This window comes from Diceros bicornis, chromosome 18, assembly GCF_020826845.1.
Source record: "Diceros bicornis minor isolate mBicDic1 chromosome 18, mDicBic1.mat.cur, whole genome shotgun sequence".
Classification (NCBI taxonomy): domain Eukaryota; kingdom Metazoa; phylum Chordata; class Mammalia; order Perissodactyla; family Rhinocerotidae; genus Diceros; species Diceros bicornis.
The window spans coordinates 50,464,019-50,491,714 of NC_080757.1; the positions used below are offsets into that span (position 1 = coordinate 50,464,019).

Here is a 27,696-nt window from a genome sequence, read left to right on the forward strand (position 1 = left end):
AATAAAGCCCTTTCTTCTCTCAAAAGCCAGTGCTATAGTATCAGCTTCTATGCAGATCAGGCAGCAAGCCCTTGCTTGGTAACAAGGTAAGCATAAAATTTCTGCTGTCTGACATCACGATGACAACATTTAGGCTGATGTTTTTGTTTTTGTTTTTGTTTTTAATTTTTTTAAAGATTTTATTTATTTATTTTTTCCCCCCAAAGCCCCAGTAGATAGTTGTATGTCATAGCTGCACATCTTTCTAGTTGCTGTATGTGGGACGCAGCCTCAGCATGGCCAGAGAAGTGGTGTGCGCCCGGGATCCGAAGCCGGGCCGCCAGCAGCGGAGCGCACGCACTTAACCGCTAAGCCACAGGGCCGGCCCTAGGCTGATGTTTTAATAGACAATAGCATTTGTGGACTGTCAATGGATGAGTTACTTCATTACTCTCAGAAATTTGTGGCAAATCAGTTCAGTTCAACATTTATGAAGAATCATTCCTCTAGCTCAACTTTATTCATAAGGAACAAATTCAAATGCCTTCAGGAACCTGGCAGATATAAATTAATGAGTAGGTGGGCATTAGGAAATAAAAGTGATGGGGCTTGAATAAAAATGGTCAACACACATTCCATATAAAGGCATTGAATTTAAAAAAGTTCAAAATCCTGTACAGGTTAAAGATGGCCTTGGGTTTTGCTAGAAGCCTTTAGTTGATCTACAATAAGTTGCCTCACTATACTGCAAGTTATTTGAGGTCAGGTGTCATGAGTTTTAAGATCTCCTTACTTTTCTCTTAGCCCCTCCTAAAACTTGGTGCCCGTCAGAGATCGTATAGCACATAAAACTGCCTAAATAAAGATGCATATGAAGATGGAGATGGAGAAGGTGGAGATGAAGCCCTGGAAGGGGAAGAAAGAGTACCAAGGACCACCTCACCCATTTGACATCTTTGCCTATGGTCACCCTTGTTGATTTTCCAGATTTGGAAGATCTTTGGGATGGAAAATTCATAATTAGTCTCAACAGCCAGCTCCCTTACTCGCAACTTGGTTCATAAATAACATTTTATGTTATTAGATTATACCCACCTACAGTCAAGTTTACTGGGGCTTAGACTGGAAGGACCCACAGAGACACTTGATATTAACTGGGTAGTTTGGTCGGGTGAAAACTTACAGGAGGAGCTGGTTGGGAACACTTCAGGACACTCTGATAGATGGTTAAAGTCATTGAGTGGAGTCAGAAGCAAGGTTTGAGCTACAGTGAGCTCTTTTCTTTAGGATCAAGGAGATTGGGCTTCAGAATTGTATAAGTATGCCAGGAGCTGAGTGTGGAAATCAGGAGCAATTCAAAGAGAGAGAATTTATCTACACATGATCTCAAGGTCAGCTGGGCTGGAGGGTAGCAAATATTTTGTAGTAAAGCCATCTTTTTAAAAGCAAGAACTCAGGTCAGGTGGTTTATTCATCCTTGGGCACACTCTATTCTTGGTTATCCAGATACTTGACTTGTCTCTTCAAATATAACACCTAATGAAACATATCACACCTCTATGTACTGCAGTTTCCTCAGCTGTATAATAATAACAATAATAATAATACCGCCTATCTCAAAGTCTTGTTAGGATATTTAAATATGATAATACATGTAAATCACATAGTAAATGTTCTAAATATTCAAGGTTCACTTGGGGCCTCACGTGAACAGGGAGACAGTTTTTCTGCTCTAGAGATTTCAGAAGGAAGGAGAACTGCCGAGATGTGGCTTGAGAGGACAATAATATAAAGTGCTGATGAAGATGGAGGAAACCCCATCACATCCTAAATCTCTATAGCTTTCCATCAGTGAGCAAGAAGCACTCAACAGTTCTCAGAGCTCTTTTTGAAAAGCACGGAGGTTAAAGAGGGGAATAAGTTGTTAAACTACCTGGATGATGGCCATATCAAACAATGAACAATGGAAACTGGAGAAAGCTTGATGGTGTGGGCTTCTCTTCAGCAGCCTAAGAGACATTTTGCTCTGCAACAGTGAGTGTGTCTTCATCCACAGAATGGACTAGGGTCAAAGCTAAACACTACCCCAAGACGATCACACAGGTCACCTAGGCTGTGGCAACCGCATAAGTAGAAGGTACCAGTAACAGACACAACGGGAGAAAGCAGAGGTGTCTCCACAGCACCATTTCTTTCTACCTTGATCTCTCCATCCTTCCTTTCTGCTCCCAGGCTGGCCATGTTTTGTTCAGAAGGGAGAAGAAAGGGAGGTGTTCCAGAGAGAGCTCACTCTCTCTTTTCTACTCCAAGATGTTAGACAATAAAAAGGAATGAAAGAGCAAATCACACCACCACCACCTGCCCCAATCCACTTCCTTTAGGTCACATATTGACCCCCAGTGTTTGAATCAGCTAGGAAATTGAAGTTTGGGACAGCACTGGAATATTTCTCAATAACAAAAAGTGACCAGGAAACTATAGAATATGCCCAAGGTGTCATTTGGGCAAAGAGAGATTCAACACAGCAAGATGAAAGAGATGACTTGAAGACATAGATGTGCACACCCTCCTCCCCACTGTGGAGATTCTGACTCAGGATCTGAGCAGACGTGGCAAGTTATTTTTTAAACAAGATCTGCTCCTAGTTCTAATTCAGCCAGTCCCCTATCTAGTCAAAGCTGTACGTTCTTCAATGGAAACGATGCATTCCCTAGAAAAATAATATTAACATCAGTGATGACAATAAGTACAATTTATTGAGCACCCATGGTTTTCAAGGTTTATGTGCCTTATCGCTGGTCTTTACAATAACTCAGCCAACTCGGTCTGGTGTTCACATTGCATCATTTACTTCTTAAAACCTTTATGATAAAGTTTTTATCTGTGTTTTTTTTTGGATTGGTGAACCAAGGCCTACAGAAGTCAAGTTGTTAAGAAGGCCACATGGTCTGGCCCTTAAGACTTTGGCTGTTTCAACTATGTCCTACTACCTAGGGCCACAAATGGTGACAGATCTAAGACCAAAAGTCATCATTTCTTTTTCCCGATTAATTATATTATCTGCTGTTCCATTGACCCTAAGTCATCCAACTAAAATTATAACGTTATGGAATCATTGCTAAATATTGTGTGTGTGTGTATATGTGTGTGTGTATGTATAGTAATTAATATGTATATAAACATAAACTTATTCAAGAATAAGTTCACAAAAATTTACGTGATGTTATTTCAGCATTTCATGTATTTTCTTGAAAACTTCTTATGGCTTGGTATAAGTGAGATAATATTATACTTACTTCAAAATATGTGCTCCTGTCAGTCTGAATGTGTTCTGAAGAATTGAAAATTCCAAGTAGCCCATTGCTAATGATATCCATGAGGACAGGAAAGCAATTTAGCCTTTTGGTATTACATGCTATTGAAAATCTGTGATCCTAAAATATAACAAATATGCATTCTAAGTCCTCAAAAAGTAAATATAAAATTTAATGAAAGAATAAAGTAGAAAATCCTTCAAATTATTGGCAATACAGTAGGGCTAAAGCACTGAATGTGACTGATATCACCATCGCCCGTATCATCCCATTAATTCACAATATACTTCCAGGAATCCAGTATTTTGGTCTCTACCTACAGTAGCATCAGCCATGTGGTTATTTATGCCTAAACTCTCACAAGACAAAATACCCCAAATGATTTTTTAGCAGCAACACTATCAAACTCCGTAATGCAACCTCACTTTAACATGGCAGTAGGCTTTATTTCAAAATATGATACATTGATTTTATAAAGAATGTGTGAATACTTGGAAAGCAGGAGGCAGGTAGCTGTTGTAATGAAAGCACAAATACTGAGCTGGTAATAGCAACCTGCATGTAAAATCTATTTAAAAACGACATTACATATATATTAAAAACATGATTATTTGTCCTTCAAATAGAAAGAATATAAGTAAATTATCTATATTGCCCAAAATACGGGCAAGCTTTGAGCATACATTTGTGCAATCATAAATAAATCAAGTGCCTTGTATCTAGTCTAATTACTGAAAATGATGTTTATTGATATTAAGGGCGCCATTTTTTAAAACTATTATTCTGGATATACTAGAAACTAACTTGGTTAAGACATATCAAGGACTAATTTCTTACTTATCATAGGTAATTTCTTACTCTATTTTTGGCATGGAAATTACTTCTGAAAATTAGCTCAGACAAGCTACCAGTGGTCAAGCTTTGTGACACTTAACTGTTGTGATTTATACATGTAACATTCTTCCCATCTTTTCCACTTGTCTGTTATAGAGATCTCTACCCAAACTCCTACAGGGTCTACGCAGGTAATATACATGAGTGAAGCAGTGTGGAGATATGGCAAGCTGAAAGAAAAGTCCAAGGCTACATGGGGCAACGGTTTCTCAGTTCCAACTGCAGACTGCCAGAATTGGTAAATGGAGGAATTTTTCAAGAGAAGCCAGAAATCTAGTTTTATGTGAAATATGCCAATCTTAAAATTGCCAAATAAGGCAATTCTAAAGCTTTAATGAGCAGACTAATCCCCTGCAGATCTTATTAAAGTGCAGATTCTAACTCAGTAGGTCTGGGGAGGGGCCTGAGATTCTGCATTTCTAACAAGCACCCAGGTGATCCAGTAATGTTGATTCAGGAACCACCCTTTGAGTTGCAGAAAACTAAGGCATTTTTTTTAAACATCAGATAGCTGAGCATAAACATTTATCTGAAGGTTTGACCCACTTGTGTAAAGTTTAGCTAGTAGGACTTGAGCTTTTTTCCCATTAAAAACACACAAAAATCTACCATGAAAAAATTAAGAGCCAATATTTTTTTTGTAACTGGAGCTGAAGTTCACAATATACATTAATCAGATTTATGTTTGGAGGATTCATCAAAATGTCATTTGAGTTGAAATTCAATTAAGAATAAGATTTAAATTAATTATTGGAATGAAATACAATTTATAATAAGATTTAAATGCATTATTAATTATAACAGTGCATACAATTTAACAAGGAATAAAATCAAATGGCATTTCATTATATATTGTTTTAATGGAGGCTGTGGGCAAATAATTATAGTCCAGCTTCTCTAAAAATGAGAAATATCCCATTTGTTTGCGTCAAATTGGTCTTTTATGCCAGTTGATATGTATTACTCAAATTGCACACTCATAGTCCATCTTTGGTGAGATGCAGCAATCAGAGCCCAACATACCTTGTTATCACCTGACACAGTGATTGCGCCATTGTATGATGGCTCGTTCGGGCCATTTCTAGTTCCAAAGGCATCCACTTGCAAAGCAATGTTCTGCTGCTTCAGTGATTGTATAAAGTCATCAATGCTTGACCCTACCATGAAGGTAAAGATCAAAAGAAGCAACAGTGAAGAAAAACAATAGTCAAGCAATATTTAAGAAAAAAATAAATGATGTCACTCAAAGCATACCATAATAAGAACTGTCTAACGATTTCCTTAAAAAGCAGAATTGATGCTGTGGTACTAAAATCCATTCTAATATCAAGGATATGACAAAGTTTCTTTACCTAGAGCCTAGACATTTACTTATAATTTCTCTTAGTATAAAAATACTATTTAAAATTAACATTATAATCCTTGAAGATCTTAATCTTCTATTTTCTTAGAAATTTGGAACAGATTTTTTTTCCAGACATCAAGAAAGCATAGTACTTAAAAAAAATGTTATGGGGGCTGGCTTGATGGCATAGTGGTTAAGTTCACTTGCTCCGCTTTGGTGGCCTGGAGTTCGTGGGTTCGGATCACAGGCACAGACCTACACACCACTCATCAAGCCGTGCTGCGGCGGCGTCCCACATACAAAGTAGAGGAAGACTGGTAGAGGAAGACTGGCATGGATGTGAGCTCAGGGATCATCTTCCTCAAGCAAAAAGAGGAAGATTGGCAACAGATGTTATCTCAGAGCCAATCTTCCTCACCAAACAAAAAAAAAAAGTTATGGAAAAACCTCAAAGATCAGTCAATGATCCACCTTCCTGAATCCCCTTGTGTTGCTTTGTGCAGTAAGCTCTATGGTTTAAGTAAACTTGCAATAATGTGTTTCTAAAACAAACTCTCCAACCTTGTATTTTTCATTTTGAAATTAATTTCCTATTTGGCCTCATATGTGCTTTCTAAAACATACAGAATATCTTTCCTTTGTGGTTTGTGTTGTCTGTGGAATCTCTCAACAAGAACCGGCAGGTGAAAGTTGCTCTGTAGCCCCACGTTCACCTGTTTTGTTGATGACCAGTAGGTGGGTCAGAGGAGCCTGAGGTGGTTGTCCCGGTGAGAGGAAGTACATATTAGGAGACAGTCCCCAAGAATAACTTTTTTGATATAACTCATAAAATAGATGTTCCAAAAGCTGAGGGCAAAGGCTAATGCCAAAAAGCAATAATCTACATGGAGGAAAAAGTAAAAGAAAAAAAATCATCTATAGCAACTTTCGTCGGTTAAGTTTGAGCAGATAATGGATGTTATAACAGAAATAAATTATAAGCACTAACCAAACATATGAATCATGCTTTTTCTCCCCTTTTTTTCTTCTTTCTAAAATGAGATTGTTCCTGTGTAGTTATCCTTGATTTCTCTCTCTCTCTCTCTAAATGCCCCTCCCCCTCAACCTTTGGACGTCTCATTCAAGCTTATAAAGTCTGCTGATTATGACTCTTAAACCTCTCTCTCCAGTGCCCACTTCTTTGCTCTGTCTCAGTCTTGCATTTCTTCCTTTTACTGGACTACTGCAAGCTGGCATGTCACCAACTCCCTGGCTTACTACACTCTGAACATTTTCTCCCTCCTGCTCCCAATTTCTATAAATTACGACATTTTCTCATTCACTTGGGCTCCAAGGCTCAGTCATTTTACACTCATTTCTCTCTCTTAAGTCCCTTTTCCAAATGGTTGAAAAATTCTATAGCTCATATCATCGTTGCTTGCCTCCAAATCTTCTTCTCTCTTCCACATTTCAAGTTTAGACCTTAATTTTTTCTTTCCTGACCTCTTTCAATATTGTCCTAAATGATTGTTTTCCTTGTCTCCAAAGTCTGCTGTTTCCAAACCATTTTGCACTGTTGCCCCATTAAGTTTATTAGCATTCTGTTCTAGTTATATCAATAGCCTGTTCAAAATAAAAAATAAAAGCTTAATAGTTCCTTATTATTCATAAAGTCCAAACTCTTTAGCTCCATATAATATATTATCAAAATTATTTTTACTCTTTTGAACACTCTATGCTGCCATTAAATTAATAACAGTTCTTCAGACTCCCCATGTATCTCTATGCTCAGGACTGCCCCCTCTGTCTGAATTTCCATTCTCTTCTCTTTCCTTAGCTAAATGTTTCATTTTCCTACACCAAATTCAAATTCTCTCTCATGTAAAATTCTTTTTTCAGATTTCTCTATTTGGAAACAATCTGTCTCATAGTGAATGTTACACTTGACAAAATTGCCCTAATTTTGTACTATGCTTTTTCACTATACCTCTAATCACCAAGAGCTGAATCTCATGTTTGATTGATTTTGATGTCTTACAGACATTTAAAACAGAGTGTTATGCAGAGGTGCTCACAAATATTTTTGAATGAATGAGTGTCCTGAGTGGAGTGCAGGTAGTATTACTCAATGAAGAGTCTGAAGCTATAGAGGAATGTGTGAACCACATAGTAGGTTCCAGAGAGTAACATGAAGCCTAGGTTAAGATAAGCCCTGGCACAGAGCTACTTTGGGGAAAGAGGCAAGTGTTTCGGATGGGACCTCAGTGCTAACTTCCATGCTTCTGAAAAACTACTTCAACCCTTTGATAAGAGCAGATTCTGTATGAAATTAAAAGAAAAAAATCCCAAACTTTCTTTGGCTTAAATACATACCCACCTAAGCAATTAAAAATTGGCTTCTATGTTCATAAGACCATATGCAGTTGCTGGAATTCATTCTATCTGAAGTTTTTTTTCTCTTTTGAATGCACTGACCAAACATACCTGAAACACTTGGGTACTCACATGGTCAACAGAGTTTTTTTTTCATTCTTTAACTTGAGGAAGCGAACTTTTGCTATGGCACAGAGCTGCTGCCTCCAGAGAGCCAGGCCGCTGGCTGCTTTCTTTGTTTCCTTAAAGGAAGACAACACTTGTTCCAGCTCAACAAGGCTTTCTGTGTCTCTGTTTCTATCACTTTGTAACTGTCCCCAAATTCCAATGTCTATAAAACATAAAATCAGTGATTTATAAAGTGCCATTTTAGATGTGCATTATTTAGATATTGCTGTGATCATCTTTTCAGAAAATGGTGTCAGAGTAGAGAGTCTTGAACAAAAGATAGAGCTAATCTATTTCATGGCACTACTAGAGAAACAACTGAAGAAATGGGAAAGGAAGCAAAAGAAATGATATAATGCAAGAAGACAAAAGTGATATAATAAAAGAAAATCTTGTATTTTCTGAAAAATAGTTCTGTGTCTGCAGCTTTAAAGGACTTAATTCATTCTGCAGAAACCAATGAAAAGAAACCCTTATTTCAGCCTAGAAAAAATCTATTCATTGCAAGAGATAAATAGTCTTAGTATTTCTGACCAAATTGGAAGAGTCAGTACATATAGACCCACCTCTCACCCCCATAAGAATAGGAAATTGGTAGAGACAATATTTTTTAATATAGCCCTGGGTGAAAACAAGGTAAAAGTTACTTCTTTTGGAAGAGGAGCCTAGAGAAACTGATCAACTTTAGATTTTTAGAAAGCTATAAGACAAGTACATTAAAAGTTAAGTGTAACCACTAAGAAGATATCAAGTTCATAACTTCAAAAGTGGATCAAACAGAGATTTAAAAAATACTTGATCAATCAGAAAAAAAATGAAAAAGCGTAGTAAAGAGTAAATACAGTAGGATGATAGTAAACCAGAAACAAGAAAATAATTAACTAGAAATTAGAGAGAGAAGGCAGAATATTTTCCAAGGAATGACAATTAGACTGACAGAAAATTTTTCAACAGCAACAATGGAATCCTGAAGACAATGGAATAACAGCCTCAAAATACTACAAGTAAGTGTCAATCTACAATTCTAATTTTCTTTTCTCTACAGCACTTACATTACATATTTGCTGTCTGCTCCATGAGGACCTAGTCTTGCACACTGCTGTATTCCCTGTGCTTAGTAAGACGCATGGTACAAGATCAGAAATTCAAGGTTGGAGACCAGCACTGAGAGAAGAAGAAAGAAGGAGACAGAAATACATTTCTTCTCTGCTCTAAGTTTTCCCAAGACCAGACTGAATCATAGCACCTCCAAAAGCATATAACTTCATCATTCAGAGTATATTTTCAAGATAAAATATTGCACAGAAAGACAAAATTCAAGTTTTTTTTTTACCTGATTCATCAATAGCTGATTTTCCTTCTAACTTCAAGAACACTTCATTCAAAGTTGTCATAGAAACACCATAATTCTCAATGCCTTGGTTAGAACATCTATCGAGATCCCTATAAAGGTCTAAAAGTAAGCACAAAAATGCATCAAAAACTATAGTTTATAATGAGATTGATAATAATCATAGTCTTTAAAAATAGAAAACATTTGTGATAGGCCAAATGCATTAATCAGAAACAAAACTATGATATAGACATTTCCCTGTTTCTAAAATAGTCTATATAGTGTGTTAGTTTCCATGACTTCTTGAGTATAAAATTCTAAACATTTACTTTTTCATTCTTAGAAAACTGCTATATGGGGGGTTTTGAAAAAAGTTATTATATTTTATTTACTGTTTTAAAAAATTTAGTTCTATTAGACTATAGGGAGTGTTAGTGGACTGAAGGCTTGTGCTCCCCCCCACAATTCGTATGTTGAAACTCTATCCCCCAATGTGATGGTAGTAGGAGGTGAGGCCTTCGGGAGGTGATTAGGATTAGATGGAGCCATGAGAGTAGAGCCCTCGTGAATGCGAGTAATGCCTTTCTAGAGTCACAGGAAAGCTTGCTTCCTCTCTCTGCTTTCCGCCATGTGGGGATACAAGGAGTCAGCAGTCTGGAACCCAGAAGACGTCTCTCACCAGAACCCAACCGTGCTGACACCCTGATCTTGAGCTATGAGAAATAAATATCTGTGGTTTGTAAGCCACCCGGTCTATGGTATCTGTTATAGCAGCCCAAACTAAGATAGGAAATGATTAATTCTAAACCTACATTAATTAAGGAATATTTTCCAGACAATAGAGATTTGTGATTTCATGTTAGGGATAATTGTTAGGCAACGTAATAACAAATGAAAAAGGACTAATGTTTATAGAAATAATTAGGTGCTGCAGAATTTTCCTTTGTTTAAAAATATATACGTTAGGACCGGCCCCGTGGCTTAGTGGTTAAGTGCGGGCGCTCCGCTGCTGAAGGCCCAGGTTCGGATCCCAGGCGCGCACCGACACACCGCTTCTCCGGCCATGCTGAGGCCGCGTCCCACATACAGCAACTAGAAGGATGTGCAACTATGACATACAGCTGTCTACTGAGGCTTTGGGGGGAAATAAATAAAATTATAAAAAAAAAAAAAAATATATATATATATATATATATATACGTTAAAGGAAAGAACAAAGTAACTTTTCATTTTCTCCCCCCTCTCCTCTTCCAGCTTCTGCCCATGGTATGAAAATTACATAAAAGCCTTGAAAGATGGTAGGTCTTCATGAGGGATTAGTGGGTCATTTTGAGAGGTTACTTTTTTTTAATAAAAGATATTGGAAATGATCCTTGGACAGTTCAGGAAATTTGAAAGTAGAATAAAGAATAATTCAAATATTGGGAGAAATTAAATGTTTCTATCTTAATGGTATGTTAGATAAAGAAAAATAGAGATGTATTCATGATTTCTAATGAGTCCTTAAGTCCATCTAAATGTTGGTTCTTTTTCAGTCTTTCTCTAAATTGTGCATCCCCCTTTGAAATGCATTTAATAAGCAATCAGGTAACACTTGGTTTTGAGGACCTCATAAGGACTTCTGTTTTCATAAGTGATACTTATATCCAAGACATTGTGTATGCATCTAAGACTACCATTATTTCACTGATTTTAAGATGAATACGTTTCATCATCTTTTAATGTATTTGAAATGAGCATGTATTATAAATGCAGGTAGGTCATATTTTAAATGTCAACATGATTTCTTTCTGTTTCTTGGTAGCACATCCTGTAGTAGAGGGTATCTTAGACTTGGTGAAATACTATGGGTACTACATGTCAGGTATTATTCTAGGTGCTCTATTTATATTTAATATTTTAATAATAAATGTAAATATATTAAATCATTTACTCCTCATAAAAACCCTATAAAGTTAGTACTATTATGATCCCCTCTTTACAAATGAGGAAACTGAGGCACAGAAAAGTAACATAACCTGTCCGGGATTACAGAACTAATAACGACATCGCTGGGATTGGAAACGGGCCAGTCTGGCTCTAGCACTGGAGCTTTCAATCACTGCACCCTATTGCCTGGTGCTGTATTTCTTCATTAACCATGATTCTGGCAGGCTTATTGATTCACGCATGCAGCGATGGACCCAGTATCCTCCATTAAAAGTTGGCAAGTTCCTTGAACTCGATAAAGCAAACAAAATTTGATGGGTTACATTTTAAAAAAAATGTAATCTGCCTCAAAACTCTTGGGAAATGAAACAGCACATTGGGAGACCAGATACAAAAGTGGTAAAGACAATGGTCCTCCAGGCTTTTGTATCTGCAGCAAAGTCATGAGTCTTAGAACGTTTGGCAACATGAAGATTGATCATAATTACTATTTGACTACTTAGAGTATAACATCATGTCATGATCTTTATAAAGCAATCTACATATTGTGTACCATTCCCTTACTCGCCTTCGATACTCTGCGAGGCTTTCCCAGATCTCTTCCTGCTCAGACTGCACTCTTTCATTCATTCCTAAAACGTATTTCCCAAATATTCCTAATTTTAGCTTGATGCTGTCCCGTACCTCTTAATTGCACATGTTGCAGCTTGAGGCGTATTCAACGTCTTTGTGCCTCAGTTCAGTCATAAGTGATGTGGGGATGTTATCAGAGGCTAATATTAGAAGTGACCTTAGGGTGGGGAATATTAAATGAATTAATGCACAGTGCCATGCACTTAATAGGCATTAAAATGTTAGTCATCATTGTTAGCACCACTGTTACTGTTAGTAACTCCATTATAAATCATTCTGTGGTCTCTGCGTTCTGTTACCTGGAAATTTGTTTGTCCTTTCCAAAGGCAAAATATATACAAGCTTTTCTTCACTTTGTGCTGTTAATTTGGCATCAGGGATGTGCTGTTTAACAAGTGATGTTATACTGTCTGGATTGCACATTTCATTCAGATGCAAACTAACATTTGAAAAGAGTAAATTCAAGTTATTTTTCTCTAACATTATCTCTACAAACAATTGTAATATGTGCTTGTTGCTTCATTAATATTTATGAGACAAACAAATGTATACTCTAATGGAAGAAGCAAGACATAAAAATACTAATGTAGTCCAAACGGTATAATCCGTACAACATGGCAGAAGAACTAGCAGAAAGGATAATTAGAGACAGATAAGCTGACTTAAAGAGTGTTATTCAGAAAAAGAGATATTTGGCTAAATCTTGGCTAGAGTGAGGTAGAGGAGAATGCGCTATTTTGTCTCCACCTATTAAAAAATTCAACTTTGAACTCTCTCTTTGCAGTAAAGTATGAGTTCTGCAGAAACTAAGATTTGAACATGGTAAAAACAAAAACGGAGGTAATTTGATACAGTCACTAAGAACATGGTCCTAATGTCCTGCTGATCCATGCTCCAGAACTCAGGCTTAATGTCTCTGAGCACTAGTTTTCTAATCTGTGAGATGAAATAATCCTCAGCTCTCAAAGAATTTCAAAACACAGAACAAAAAAAAAACTGTGTATGAGAAAGCACAGGGCCTTGAACTAAGTAAACTTTCATATATTCTATCTATGTTAACTAATTTTATCATTTTTTTGGTCCTAAATTTATCGATAATGATGGAATGGTAGATTTGGTCAGGTTAAACACTTAGAGTAAATAATGCGGGATCCATTTAACCACTGGGGATGAAGTGATTTGAATTTTTAAAAGAAATATTAATATTTTAGTGGGAAATATAAAAAACAATTCATATCACACCTGTAATCTTGTTCCAAAGATTCTACCACTTATAAATCATATGAGATTGGGCAGATTATTAAAACTCTCTGACATGTCAAAGGAGGATAATAATGCCATCTTCTTAGAATTATTTGGAGGATTAAACATGATTATATGAGTATTCCATATGTAAATATCTTAGCAACACATAATTTAAAAGTTAAATTAACTAAGTTAAAAAGATAGCCAACACTTAATAAGTGATAGATGTTACTTAATAATGATAATAGTTATTATCAGGAAGAGAAGGAGACAGAAAAGAACAAAGGAGAAAACGAAGTCAGGGAGAACAGAGAGGAGGCTATTGAAATTGTCAAGATGAACAAAAACAAACATCAGATATATGATAAAAGAGAGGGCTGGAATATCTATAAATTTCTCTTAGCAAACACCCTGTTGTGAAAATATTTTCCAAAAATTTTATTTAAACTTAGCTTAATCATCCTTATAGTCTCAATGTCTACAATCTCACTTACCCTTCATTCTAGTTAAGAAAGAGAGAGTTGTGGAATAGTTCTAACACAGCTCTCTTGAAATGAACTTACTAATCAGAGAGCCTACTTTACCATGCTAATACTGATATCACCTGTCCCCAACATTTCCAACATATTCCAACATGTCTCCAACAAAAAGGTCTATACCTTAAATGGTACCCAATGCCCCATTTCTTCTTCAGGAATAGAGAAGAGCCTGCACACTTCAGCCTCCCATTGGATATAAACACCTTCCTATCTAAGTAGAAAGAATCAAATAAATTGTATTAAGAGATTATTTTTTACTACTTATAAAAGAACAAATCCATTAATAAATAATGTAATTTGGGAGCATGACCCACTAAAATAGATGCTTTCTAATTCTGGTCACATGTAAGCCACTTTCTTTGTCACCCAATAACTAAAATGATATGTTAGTTGATTCTCTAGTATATTTAGAAAAATTATCATACTTCGAAAGGATCTGTTTCAAGCCAACTGACATTCATACTAAATAAAACATAGTATGTCTTTGAGAGTATGCTGTATATTTTACAACCAATGAGCTGCTTTGCAATAGGATCAGAATATCTCCATGACACAATGTTCTCGAGGATGTAGACACTCAAATGGATGAGAGTAAGATTCTCCTCTCTTGGTTCATGGCAGTCACACACATGGCAGCTGTGTTGGGACATATATATACATATTTCACACATATCCCTAATTTCTCACTAAGATGCACGAAAGAAAACCAAGAATCACCAGCTAGGATGTCAGCCTCATCCATGAATTGGGTACTGAAGAGAATTACTCTGTCTGATTTCCTCTCTTTCAGGAGGTTCCATACACAGTGCCTTGAAAGAGGATCTGATCCAGCAGTTGGTTCATCCAACAGCAAAACCTGCACAGTAGGAAAACACATATAATCATTTTCCCCTTTCAGGCAAAATTCTTTTAAAAAGCAATATACTTGTAAAAGTACTTGGCAGAGATATCTTAGTACTTAATTTTTCATTGTAACAGTTCTCTTACATTTATCATTTGCAAATTAAGTTTGATCAAATACAATAGTTGCACAGCTTTCAATGGGATTTCACCAGTAATTTTAATTTGACTTACCTGAGGATCTCCTAAAATGGCAATCCCAAAAGTTAGTTTCCTTTTTTGCCCACTGCTTAAATTTTGAGCAAGAATGTCTTGAATATTTTCCATCTCTAAGTCCCGTAAAACTCGTTGCACCTAACCAAATAAAGAATATTTAGTCCAAAACCCAGAATGTTTATTTTTAAAATACTATCATTTTGCTGTTCATTACAAGGGGCCTTTTGCCTTTTATGCGATGAATTGTGTGGAAATAACAAATACATTTAAGATTTTCTGGGTAAACAAGCTCATTTTCATTGCTGTGTGACATCTAACTTGTTCTTCTACCTCTCGCTCCGCTTCGTGTGGCTGAATCCCTTTTATTTTAGCAAACAGCCTGAGATTTTCTCTCATGGTGAGGAAGTCAAATTGCACATTGGATTGTGGACAAACTCCAGTGAGCTTGCTGACAGTTTCCAAGTCAGCCATTTCTGAAAGTGAGTGATTATAGATGGTGACCGAACCTAAAAGTGGAAGGGAGAGAGTCAGCATCAGGATAATGTGCCATGCTTCACTTACAATATTTTAGAATGGAAAACAATGTGTATCAATCACTACAGTCTTTTGAACATATTCTACCTATACAGAATACACTATTGACTAAAAATTTAATATTCACAATACCTCTGATCCAGCTGGAATACCAATTAGTAAGCATAAAGCTATTTATCATGAAATATTTAAACCACAAAGACTTTCTGAAATCAGTTAAATGTAAATCTATAAAAGAATGGCTTGAAGAAACTTCTAAAACTTTTCTCTTAAATACCTCAGTATGACTATTGAAATTAACTAATGAAACTAATGAACTAATGAAACGCACAGTTGATTCATTTGCCCGTGTTCTTGTCATTGGATAATTGTCTTCTCACCTGATGTTGGGACCGACAGTCCACTGAGAATGTTTAACAGCGTCGTTTTGCCAGCTCCACTGTGACCAAGGAGGGCAGTGATCTGGCCTTCATAGATGTCAAATACCAAACCTGGCATTATTACAAAATAAACTACACTCAGAGCCTGCATAGTAACGTTATGTTCTCCAAAATTTTTATAATTTCTTACAGCATGTGTATATTTGGCTAGCAGTATTCAAAATAAAATCCATCCCAAAATTCTTTCCTTTAAAATTGCATCTCATATAATACACATTTTATATTGTAGCCTTGTCACGATGTTATTATGTGATTAGCAATTTTTTGGATAAAAGCAGTTTTGTCATTAAAAATAGGCTGACTATAATAAAGATAGCTTTAGGATTAGAGAATATGATGAGTTGAAAATAAAGAATATCATGATGCTATCATACATCTTTCAAACCCATAAGATATCAATGGTGCATACAACTTTCTAAAATTGTTCCATGGTTTTTAATTTACTTGGAAGGAAATATAATGTGTTCAAATAAAGGTGAGACATGACATCTGGGATATTTGTTCTTGGTCCCTACCAAGACAGTATAACAGTGAGGCATAGTTACTAAATCAAACAGCCATGTTAAATATGATGCTATTTATTACCTTTCAAAGCCTCTACCTTTTCATGCTTTCTTGTTCCATATTCTTTTTTAAGATTTTTTATTCTGAAAAAAAGGAAAATGTTTTGAGGTCATGGTAGAGGTATACAGAAGACTGATAAATCATGCCATTGAGGCTGTGAGAAAATCTGGGGGTTCTTTCTCTCACAAAGGCCCAGGTGACTGGCAGAAGCATCTAGGGCCTCTCATTAGAGGCAGCACCCCCGATCACTGTCAAGTGAACAGGTTACACTACAGAGGCAGCAGTGAGGGCATGTAAGTAGATGCTGTAAGGATTGTGACAAATGACTGGATGAGAGGAAAGTAGGAGATGAACTCAATGCTTAGGAAAGACTCTGGTGGAGAAAAGAAGAGAAGCAGAGACCACCCTAACAGAAGGGTCAGCGCTTTGGGGTCAGACTGTTCTGAATCAAGTCCAGTTGTGCCGCTCACTAGCTCTCTCACAAATTCTGTGGATTCAAAACTTATTGAGTTCAGCTCTTCAGCTGTAAAATGGGAATGACAATAGTAACTATCTCATATGGTTGATTTGTAGAATGAATAAGATATCATGTACAGAATGCAAAAGGCTTTTACACCTCCAAAGAAGATGAGAAAAGAGGAAGAAGACAAGGAAAACTGATTACAGAGAAAAAGGATTTAAAATGTATTGAAGGTCTACTATACGCCAGGTCCTGTGCATGTTATCTGCATTACTTTTTTATATCCCCACAACAAACCAGCAGATGAGGGCTCTTTGCCTGGCTTGCAGATGGCTGCCTTCTTGCTGTGTCTTCACATGGCAGAGAGAGAGAGAGCTCTGGTCTTTCTTCCTCTTCTTATAAGGACATTAATCCCATCGTAAGGGCCCCACCCTCATGTCCTCATTGAACCCTAATTACCGCCCAAAGGCCCCATCTCCAAATACCAGTACATTGAAGGTTAGGACTTCAACAGATGAATTTGGGGAGGCATGATTCAGTCCATAGCATGGGTATAATCCAGTTAAGTACAGAAATAACTATGAAGAGAATGGGCAGTGAGGTGCAATGGCTTTGCAGTTGGGCACATATGGGTTCAAATACTGCCTCTCTTCCTAAACTGTGTAACTTCAGGCCACTAGCTCAGCTTTTCCCAGCCTCTGTTTCCCCCTCTTTTCTTTTCCAGGCAGTAATAGGTATTAGCTTGTTTTTTTCCTTCATAAGGAATTCATAGACAATATGAATGATGGCTTTTTTCCATATATTTTAATACAATGTAGCCTTAATGTTTAGGTATCTACTCTGCAGTTGGCACAGCGTGTTTTAATTGACATTCCATTCTTCTGCCTTCTATCCTGAGAGGTAACTGTGAGTCCAGCTGGCTTGGCCTCTGGAATAGAATGACCCAGAGCTTCAGAGCTCTGTGCACTGGTCTGTTGGATGCAGTGCAGGCCACAGCACTGAAGCAGGACAGACAGCCTTGTGTTGCTGATCCATAGATCAAACCTTCTAGACTACACCAACAATCAGATATGTGAGACTCTCTGCTTCCAATGCCTCCATCCATTGCCAGGGATAATTTTCCTGGATCGTAGGGCTAATCTTGTTACATACAATTCACAAACCTTCAATACCCTCCGTCTTGCCCCCTGGATAAATCAAAATGCCTTCTCTCAGTATTCCAGGCTTTCCATCACTGCTCTGATAGCACCTGATTCTGGCCTTGACACTGCAAGGGACACAAAACTTAGAGTTCCAGCTTGAAGGGAGATCAAAATTCTTGATAACACAGCACTAACACATGAGGAATGGGAGAATACTGCTCTTTGCTGTCTGTTCATATTGGACCTATGTTTTTAGAAGTTAAACATTTAGAGATTGTAAGTATCATAAATATTCAGAATTAAAATAGATCACTGGAGGAGGTGAATTGGAAAGGTTTTGTTGAGGAGTGAGACAAAGGCAACGTTGAATGATGGACAGAATTTGAGCAGAGATCTAGGGAATTCAGAGATTTCTAGCGTTTGGAAATAAAGCAATCAGCATTGAATAAAATACATCCATCATCTCCGAGGGAAGATGGCGTGAGTACCCCTGACTTATGTTTCTTTCCACCTCTCTGGAATGTCTCCCACTCTTTTTCTGCGTCACCCGCTTCTTCCTTCTCATCTTATTAATCAGAAAGCAAAGAGGAGAGGGACAAAGTGAATCACAGAAAAGGGGGTGAGAATAGCAATAGAGTTGATGACAGGGTCTGTCGTAAAGATAACAGGCAGAGAAAGAGAAAGAAGCATGAAGAGGAGAAAAAAGAGATAATGAGGAAAGTGGAAATGTAAAGATTATTTATTCATTGGTGGTTGTCACTACACCATAAGATATTTGTAAATGTATAGCTGGGGCCGCCCAGTGGTGTAGCGGTTAAGTTCCCACGCTCCGCTTCAGCGACCTGGAGTTTGCTGGTTCGGTTCCTGGGCACGGCCCACGCACTGCTCATCAAGCCGTGCTGTAGCAGCAACCCACATACAAAATAGAGGAAGATTGGCACAGATGTTGGCTCACGGACAATCTTCCTCAAGCAAAAACAGGAAGATTGACAACAGATGTTAGCTCAGGGCCAATCTTCCTCACCAAAAAAAAAAAAAAAAAAAAGAATGAGTATAGGCTTTCATGAGTGTAGCAGCCTGGATATAGGTGGGTACAGAGAAGCAATGAAGGAAATGTTTGTCACATTGGTGTTTTGTCTGATAGATCTCTGGTCTCTGACCCATTCTCCCTTTGCACCTCCATGTAATTTATTTTTACCTGATGGCTTCTTTCCCATGGAATTCTTGAGACACTGGTTCACAAGAGTCATTAGAGGAAGAATCTGAATCTATTTCATTCTCAAGGGCCACATGGTCAGCCCTTTGGCGTTGAAACCAAAAAGAGGATTTCAGGAAAAACCAGGGAGAATGTCGATGTCCATATTCAGCTACATGAAGAGGAAGCAATTAAATATAGGGTCTGTCACCACTTTAAGGATTATAGTCACCATAGGATAGCATGTCAATGCAATTGTTTTAGGAAACATTTAGAAATTCCTAAGATCAGTATCAAGCACTAGCATTCTTCATCTAGTTCTGGTACAAGCACTAACTGTATAATTATCCTTAGCTTCTTGCAAGTGTCTCTTTCTAAAAATAAACAATTTAAAGTGTTATGGTAGAACAAGATCTTAGAACGTGATTCTGTAAACGAAGTGCAAAATACCATTAAGCTTATTTTAGAAATTGTGGGAAAAAAAGCTTGATAATTTACACCCAATACATTGTAGACAGTTATTTTAAAGAAAGGCAAAGAATGAAATTATGTTGAATCACAATCATGTTACTACTTACTCGGCAAAATTTTGTCAAAATACAATGTCAATATCAAATAGAGAAGAGCATCAAAAACCAACATGAAAAGAGTAGCTATTATTAGGTGTGAGTTGTTTGAAGAATTCAAATGGGTGTTAGAATTCACATCGTAGTCCAAATGTATAAGCTGAAAAAAGATACATACATTGAATTTAAAAAGGATAAACAGAGCATTAAAAATTATTATTGTCTTATTTCTGCTAGACACCAGGATTGAAAATAAATAAAACGTAGTTCTTGTCTTTACAGAGCTCTAATCTATTGGAAAGTACAGCAATGAAACCATCTAACTACAAAGCAACTTGGGAAGTTAGTGGAGGTAGGTACCAAGGGCTTAGAGAGCCACAGGCAGCAGCAGGCATGTCCTCCAAGAGGAGATAAAAACTCAAGGAAGGTGATATTTGAGCTGGGCTGCCTATAGGATTTCATCGGGCTGAGGATGGAGGAAAAAAGAGGGCATTCTAGACAGGGAACACCATTTGAGAGTAAAAACATGGAGAGGCGAAAGTACTTCGGTAGCTGGGCGGTTGACAGAAGAATAATTTCATACGGAACTATAGTAAGATAAAATGAGTTTATATGTAACATAACCCTTCACTTAGCGTTTTGTATGATGTCACAACTAGAATTAAATTTTCTGAGAGGAGGTTCAGTTTCGTATATAACTGGCCAATCAAAAAATAACAGTTTATTTCTACCAAGTTGCTGGTTTTCAAATATTTGCAATAACATTAAGGGTCATGTTTCCTGAGCATTAAATTAGATAAATGTTCTTTGGGACAGTCCATTAAAAGAAAAGCTGAACCACATCAATCATGGAGTATTGGCTTATACTTAGTGACATAAAAGAAAACTAATTATGGGGCTGGCCTGGTGGCGTAGTGGTTAAGTTCGCACGCTCTGCTTTGGTAGCCTGGGGTTCCCAGGTTCGGATCCCTGGCGTGGACTTATGCACCTCTTATCAAGCCATGCTGTGGCACGCATCCCACGTGAAATAGAGGAAGATGGGCACAGTTGTTAGCTCAGTGCCAAGCTTCCTCAGCAAAAAAAAAGAGGATTGGCAATGGATGTTAGCTCAGGGCTAGTCTTCCTCACCAAAAAAAAAAAAAAAAAGAAAACTAATTATGCTGAGAAAGAAAAATAAAAACCTTTCCTAGCTCTTCAGTGTGTATCTTTACAAAAGTGGGTGGGAATTTTAATGTTTAGCACTAAATGTAGCATCAATTGATGTAGCATCAATTATTCAGAGGGACTCTGTTTTTTAAAAAAATTAAATAGTTACATTAACTCTTACCTGAGCCATTCCAGCCGTGAAAGCAAAGGGGCTAAGAAGACATAAGATCCATTCCAAAAATGCAGGAAGATGTCTGTACAACGCAGTGAATCCCAGACTCCCCCAAAAGACAATAAGGAGAAAGACAACCAACCCAGTAAGGAAGGGTTTCTTTACCAACACGCTCAGCAGGAAAGCTAAAGTTATCTGAGAGGAGAGAAAAACTTCAGGTAGTATACAATTCTCTGAGACTCATCAATAGCATAATAAACAGAATTTCATACTACAAAACTATATTTCATCCATTCCCCTCCACCCCTAGATACCGTCTCATGCAAATACTGCAAACAAAACAAAAGAGATGTGACCAGAATCAGTGAGAAATGATGGGTATGTTTCCCTGAGAAAGAGTCCAAAGAGAGAGAGAGGGATTGATATTAAATTCGCCAACTCACCAAAGACAAGCCATAGAGGAGGAAGAGAGCGAAGACCACCACGAAGCCAGTTAGGACGAAAACTTGGGCAGATTTTATAATAAGAGCCATCAGAGTGGCCATAATAGAGATGAAGCCAGCATACAGCAAACCCCAGGAGAGCCTAGCACAGAAACGAAGCAACGTTCAGAATACTGGTACTTCATCACTTCATTCATTCCTTTATTCAGCAAATGATTGTGAAGCTTACCATATATCAAGGGCAAAGGGAATACAAGAGCCAATGAATCAGAAAACTTCTCTGCCCCTAAAGTTCGTATTTTATCGGGAAAGATAGGCAATAAACAAGTAAACAGCTAAAATAGATAGCTAATTGCAAAATAAGAAAGAAAGAAACTGAGTGATAAAATGAGAGTAATTGGGAGAGGTTTTGAGGGAAGACATCTGTGACCATTTGTCAGTTCTGGACTTCCTCTTTCAGCAAAGTAATTGTATAAACACCATGGGCAAAAAATACACCATGAAGCAGGGATCAGCACATTTTTTCTCTGAAGAGCCAGATAGTAAATATTTTAGGCTTTTCAGACCATATGATCTCTGTTGCAACTACTCAACACTGCCTTTGCAGCACAAAAGCAGTCACAGGAACATGCAAATGCTGTGTTCCAATAACAGTTTATTTGTAGACACTGAAATTTGAATTTCATATAAATTTTTGTGTGCCACAAAGTATTATTATTCTTTGGATTTTTTTCAAGCATTTAAAAATGTAAAAGCTATTTCTAGTTTGCAGATTGTACAAAAATGGGTCATAGTTTGCCAACCCCTGAAATAAATTACAGATATACACATAGACATAAGACATGGATAGATACAGATACACAGATGGATACGATGTATGTTTTTCTTGCTATCGATGTCAAGGAAACAGGAAGAAAGTTCTTTATAGGGGAAAGAGAATAAACTCTCCAATCATACAGATCTGGGTGCAAGTTTTCTCTGCTACATTGTATATGATCCTCAGAGGTAGTAACTTAATCTTATTAAACTTCCTTATCCTCTACTGAAAAACAATAAGAGAATTAAATGAAATATTGTATTTTATGGGTTTAATATGGCAACTGGTTTATAATGGGTCCACAATGAACAATTAGTTTTCTTTTATTCAAAGTAGAAAAATGCCATCATATTTTGGAAAGTCTTGCTTAATTGTAATGATTCTCTTTGCACAACACACTTCTGTTCATCTGAAATTGTTCGTCTCTATGTGTTATATAAACCTCTCCATAATTGCATTCATACGTTGTGGGAATAGGATGTCACAGTCTTTTCTCATGGGAAAAAGCCCTGATTCTTTTTAACCCTTCCTGGTTGAATATATTTGGTTTCTTTTTTAAATTTATCTAATTGGTTGCTTTTCTCTGACTCTTTGTACCTTCCCATTATTTTTTTAAATACAGTGACCAAAATTTCCTTCAGTATTGAGTTAAACAATGTAAACACAAAAAGAGACACCAAAGAAAACTCCCATTCTAGACCAAACCAGCAGTCCATTTTCTCCACTCTTACACTCAGTCTATTGAACACTTATTAAGGAAAAATAAATAAATTTGGTGTAAATTGGCAACATTAAAACTGTGGAGTCTTGCTACTCAACGTGTCTACCATTTTGTTAAAGACTCTGTGGTATATATCTAGAACTATTCTATATATTCTACAAATCTTGTGAAACATTGAGAATAATACCATAGTGTGTAAAAGGCAAATCCAGACCACTGCTTTCCGACTCCAGAACATATGCTTTTACTACTGTATGTCTCAAAAACATCTCTTGGCCAAACTCATTAAAAAATTTTTGTTGCTAATTGAGGATTGGATCCTTGGTTTCTTAATTTGCATCTAGTGCCCTCTTAGGTCATAATACTTCCTAAAGTTCTATCAGCTGCTATCTAATATTGAGAGTTTAGTTTGTGTTGAACTCAGTGCAAAGTATTTTAAATACACTCTCTTCTTTAATCTTCATGGCCAATGAGAGAGAGATATTATTATCAACGCTTTCCAGAAAAGAGAAGTGAGATTTAAAGAGATTAAGTAACTTGTTCAAGATGGTAGCTACTAAATGCTTGGATGAAGAAGACCCATAGCTTCCCGCCTCCCAGGCCTGTGTTCATACCGTCCTGCTCCACTGCCACTAAGGAAAGCTCTATGCTTAAAGAGCCTGACAGTCTTCTTCCCTTTTGGTGTCATAAAAGTGATGACTCATTCAATGTAAGGGCAAAATCACTCACCCTCGCTAATGAAATGTCTGAGACATATATTTCATCAAACATTAGAAACCTCAAGTTCTTATATATTTGGATTCCCCCATATATGGTAACCAGATGACTGATAGTCATCAATAGTATTGGTTAGTGACCTGGGTTTCAGCAGTCTACAGGATCAGGCTTTCTTTAGTTCAAAGAAGTGAGTTTCATTTGCCAAGCCTTTACATTCATCTACTCCATTCATTTATAATGCACTACTTTATGAAAGCATCAATATGATAAATCTAATAAATATGGTACTTAATAGGTCTAGGGGGTCCAACCAGCTAACTTGTTCCGTTTATTATGTTGCATGATGGATGGTAGCCATGTAATTTACCAGAATGCTGAGTCTCGAAGTCCCATCATTGTCATCAATGACTTAATGTACTGTCTTTCTTGTGTAACATTGACTGATATATAGTATATAAATGCAGAAAAAGAAATAATGCAGAAGAAAATTAAAAAATCAGTGGTAACTCCTGCTTGGGCAACAAAAGGTAATATCTTCATATTTACACCAGTAACTGACATCAGCTCTTCCATCACTGAATGGTTTGTTGTGATCTAAAGAAAGACATCAATGAACAAATTATCATTAAGCTAATTATAACCTCATGTGTTTTCTCTCAATTATAAGAAATTATGTGCATTCTGCATTTAAATATATATGCCCATCATGATCTGTCCCCTTGTAGTTCCTGGAACACTCGGTTTCTGTCTTGACTCCTTAGAACATCCCTACTTACCATCTTCTCAGGACAAAATCCTACTCAAGCTTGAAGTCTCAGCTGAAATGTCACTTCAATTAGTAAGTGTTCGCTGATATTTCTCATCAGAGTATCTTCTGCTTCATTGTTTGCCTAGCATGTCATTTATAGTTCCATGGTAGAACCTAAACTCTTATTATGACTATTTATCTGTATTTCTATCCTCCCACTACCTGGAATCCCTAGAGAAAAGCGCCTGTGTTCTATTTATTTCCTGATCCTCAGTGCTTAGCATAAAGTTTTAAATATAGTAGTTGTTCAGCATAGTGTACCAAATTAAGTGAATAAATTAATTAAATGATAACCTACAACAATCCATTATATCACCATCCATCAAAATTTAATTTACAATGTAATTAGATTCCTTTAACTTACTACTCACTTCTATGATAGCAGCATTAATGGCAGCTTGAAAAGCTACAAAGCCTTTCTCCCAGAACATTGAACCTTCACATGTGACTTTTTCGTCCATTACTTGACAATGAGCTTTAGGAAAAGAACAACAACACAACTATTATGACAGAATGGGATAATCTTGGTTATAGGAAAAATCAAAAGTTCAAATGTTCCAAAATGCACTCCCAGTCCATGATAATATAGTGTGTAGTAAGATTCTCAGGTGAGGTTTGTAGAGTACACCCAAGGAGGATACACCAGAATTGCTTTATTAGTGTTGCTCAGATCAGTTCTCCATAATTTTTGTTCAATCTTATAATTCTTTCCATTAGTCAAGAAGGTTTTGTTGAGCTTTGCTCTTCTGTTGCTTTTGCCAAGAAAGCACTGAATTTTTTGTGTGTGTGAGGAAGATCAGCCCTGAGCTAACATCTGATGCCAATTCTCCCCTTTTTTGGTGAGGAAGATTGGCCCTGGGCTAACATCTGCGCCCAAATTCCTCTACTTCATATGGGACGCCACCACAGCATGGCTTAACAAGCGGTGCGTCAGTGCGCCCCTGGGATCCGAACCGGCAAACCCCGGGCTGCAGAAGCAGAGAGTGTGCCCTTAACCGCTGTGCCACCGGGCTACCCCCTGAATTTTTTTCTTTTAATGTTTGGCAATCAATGAGCAAGAGCCTTTGGCAATCAATGAGCAAGAGTTATTTAGGAGTAACATAGGAATAATAGCAAATATAATTTCTTAGTAAACAACATACTTAAGAATATAAGCTTTATTTAATAAGAATGAATCTCATTTATGTTCAGAAATTAGAAGTATATGTTAAGCATATTTGTGTAAACTTCTGCTATCACATATGCCCACTGTGACTAATGACATGACAGCAAAAAAAATTTTTTTCTAACAGCAAAGTTACCTGAATGGTCTCTGTGTTCCTTCATCATGGGGATCCTACCTCCCCAGGAAAACTTCAAATGATATGAGAAGGTATCATTAAAGATGACTCTCACTGCATCTACAGAATAGTTTAAATCCAATTCGTCCATGCTTTTTTCATCAGACCACCCTATGATTGTTCTTCCTGCCGTGTGAAAGAAGGGAATAGTTAAATAAGAAGATTTCTATGTGGTCCAAAGACAGCATGCCATATTCAATTATGTTAAAGCTACTTTATGTTAAAGTTATTTCTTTAACTAACTAAAGGTAGTGCTGGTCCTAAATAAGAGACTCACACTTGTGGGGCAAGGAATTCTAACATTCTAGATAAAATCAGAAGTGTTATGTGGCAATCATTTTTATCACAAATAGATTGTGCCTTCCCAAATAAACTATTTAACCAATAATTTAAAGCACAATGAACTTGAAATAATAGCAACATTGATGCATTCATTTAAACTCATGTACACACAGATGTATCTAAAGTTAAAATATATACTATAATTATAATATATCAATGGTATTGACATGGTCAAACTTCCAAAGACAGCATAAAATTGTTAAATTTGAAGAGTGCTTTCTCAAGAGACTTTATCTATTCTAAAATATATACTGTGAATGAACGATTGTTACTGATCAAACCCAGGCCGTTTAACCCGTATAATTTCCCACTGTCTGGATTCTGTTGAATGCATGCTCCCGGGACAGTTCAACATGTTCCTTTGTCCTCTGTATTTCCTGAACTCTGGCAGTTGTATCCACAGTCTTAATCAGACTCAGGTCCAATCCTTTAGGGAAGACTGTAGGTGGTGTATTCTTTCATCAGTGTGTCATAATTTCTGATTGTTTCTCTTATTTGAGATATTAGCAGCCATTGCTGCTCAATGTCTAGATCTGTTAATTCAATGGGAGTTTCAAAATGGTGATGTTCTATTTCCATCATTTGTTTTTCATTTATTAGTAGAAAATGTTTATAAAACAGCACTTCCCATCATCTGTCTGGTTATCTAACAGTACAGCTCATATAGGATAAATGCTGGTATTTCCCCTTTATTTACAAATTTCCATAATAAGAACTGATTTCTTATCACCGTTTAAAGGCAAAACAATTTTTTTCTTCCAATATCATTATGAAAGTGTGGATTTAAATACATATTGGATGAGTTTCAAATCATTGCACTTATTATTCTTGTTGAAGCTCAAGGGTGCCAACTTTGACCAGTGGAAGTCTCTTTAAGTTGACTGCTGACTGCTTTTGACATAACCTATTCACTCTCAGTGGCTTCCTAGCTATCTGGAATGACAAGATTCCTCACCCCGTGAATTTCCTGTCCCAGATCTCTGCATCTCCTTTCTTCCCATACTGAGACTCCTGTGTTTCAAGGACACAGGTGTGAGAGAATTTGACTATTCCATGATTACTTATTTGATATATCCCACTTGAAATATATAACAGCCTCAGAATAACATGCTAATACTACATTACCAATGCAATTACTGAAGATGGTTTCAGTTGCTGTTCTCAAATTGGCCCTCTCTGCTTTGCTGTGGCTACTAGTTTCCTCGTAAGGGGTTCTGATTCTCCTCTCAGGTCCATCAGATACCCTGTTGCTTCCCTTTGCTCTCTCACCACTCCTGAGAGAGATACTATGTAGGCCTATTGACTGTTAGTGCTTCTTCCCTGCTCACTCATATTTTGGGGTTTAAAGAAAGACCTTGTCATCTAGTTTTGTTGTAAATATTATCCATGGTTTCTTGGTTTTGCTAACGTTTCTCTCAATTTCTATGTGTGTATTAGAAGACATTAAAAAACCATGCTGTCACCACTGCCCAATCTTTCCAGAATCTTTTCATAAACAAACA

General features: G+C 36.9%; 1 protein-coding gene across 1 annotated transcript in view; it reads right to left on the reverse strand.

Annotated features, from left to right (window-relative positions):
* The window catches only part of ABCA9 (ATP binding cassette subfamily A member 9), a 56,166-nt gene that overhangs the window by 26,352 nt on the left and 2,118 nt on the right, over positions 1–27,696 (reverse strand). Inside the window, exons 3-21 of the mRNA XM_058561445.1 lie at positions 25,814–25,978; positions 24,884–24,987; positions 24,072–24,298; positions 21,450–21,591; positions 21,016–21,201; positions 19,701–19,848; positions 19,126–19,294; positions 16,347–16,408; positions 15,702–15,812; positions 15,118–15,293; positions 14,806–14,925; positions 14,449–14,587; positions 13,852–13,942; positions 12,247–12,386; positions 9,386–9,505; positions 8,017–8,215; positions 6,246–6,412; positions 5,211–5,344; positions 3,276–3,413 (exon numbers count right to left, since the gene is read on the reverse strand). Coding sequence (XP_058417428.1) covers positions 3,276–3,413; positions 5,211–5,344; positions 6,246–6,412; positions 8,017–8,215; positions 9,386–9,505; positions 12,247–12,386; positions 13,852–13,942; positions 14,449–14,587; positions 14,806–14,925; positions 15,118–15,293; positions 15,702–15,812; positions 16,347–16,408; positions 19,126–19,294; positions 19,701–19,848; positions 21,016–21,201; positions 21,450–21,591; positions 24,072–24,298; positions 24,884–24,987; positions 25,814–25,978 — 2,738 coding nt within the window. The remainder of the gene's footprint in view (positions 1–3,275; positions 3,414–5,210; positions 5,345–6,245; positions 6,413–8,016; positions 8,216–9,385; positions 9,506–12,246; positions 12,387–13,851; positions 13,943–14,448; positions 14,588–14,805; positions 14,926–15,117; positions 15,294–15,701; positions 15,813–16,346; positions 16,409–19,125; positions 19,295–19,700; positions 19,849–21,015; positions 21,202–21,449; positions 21,592–24,071; positions 24,299–24,883; positions 24,988–25,813; positions 25,979–27,696) is intronic.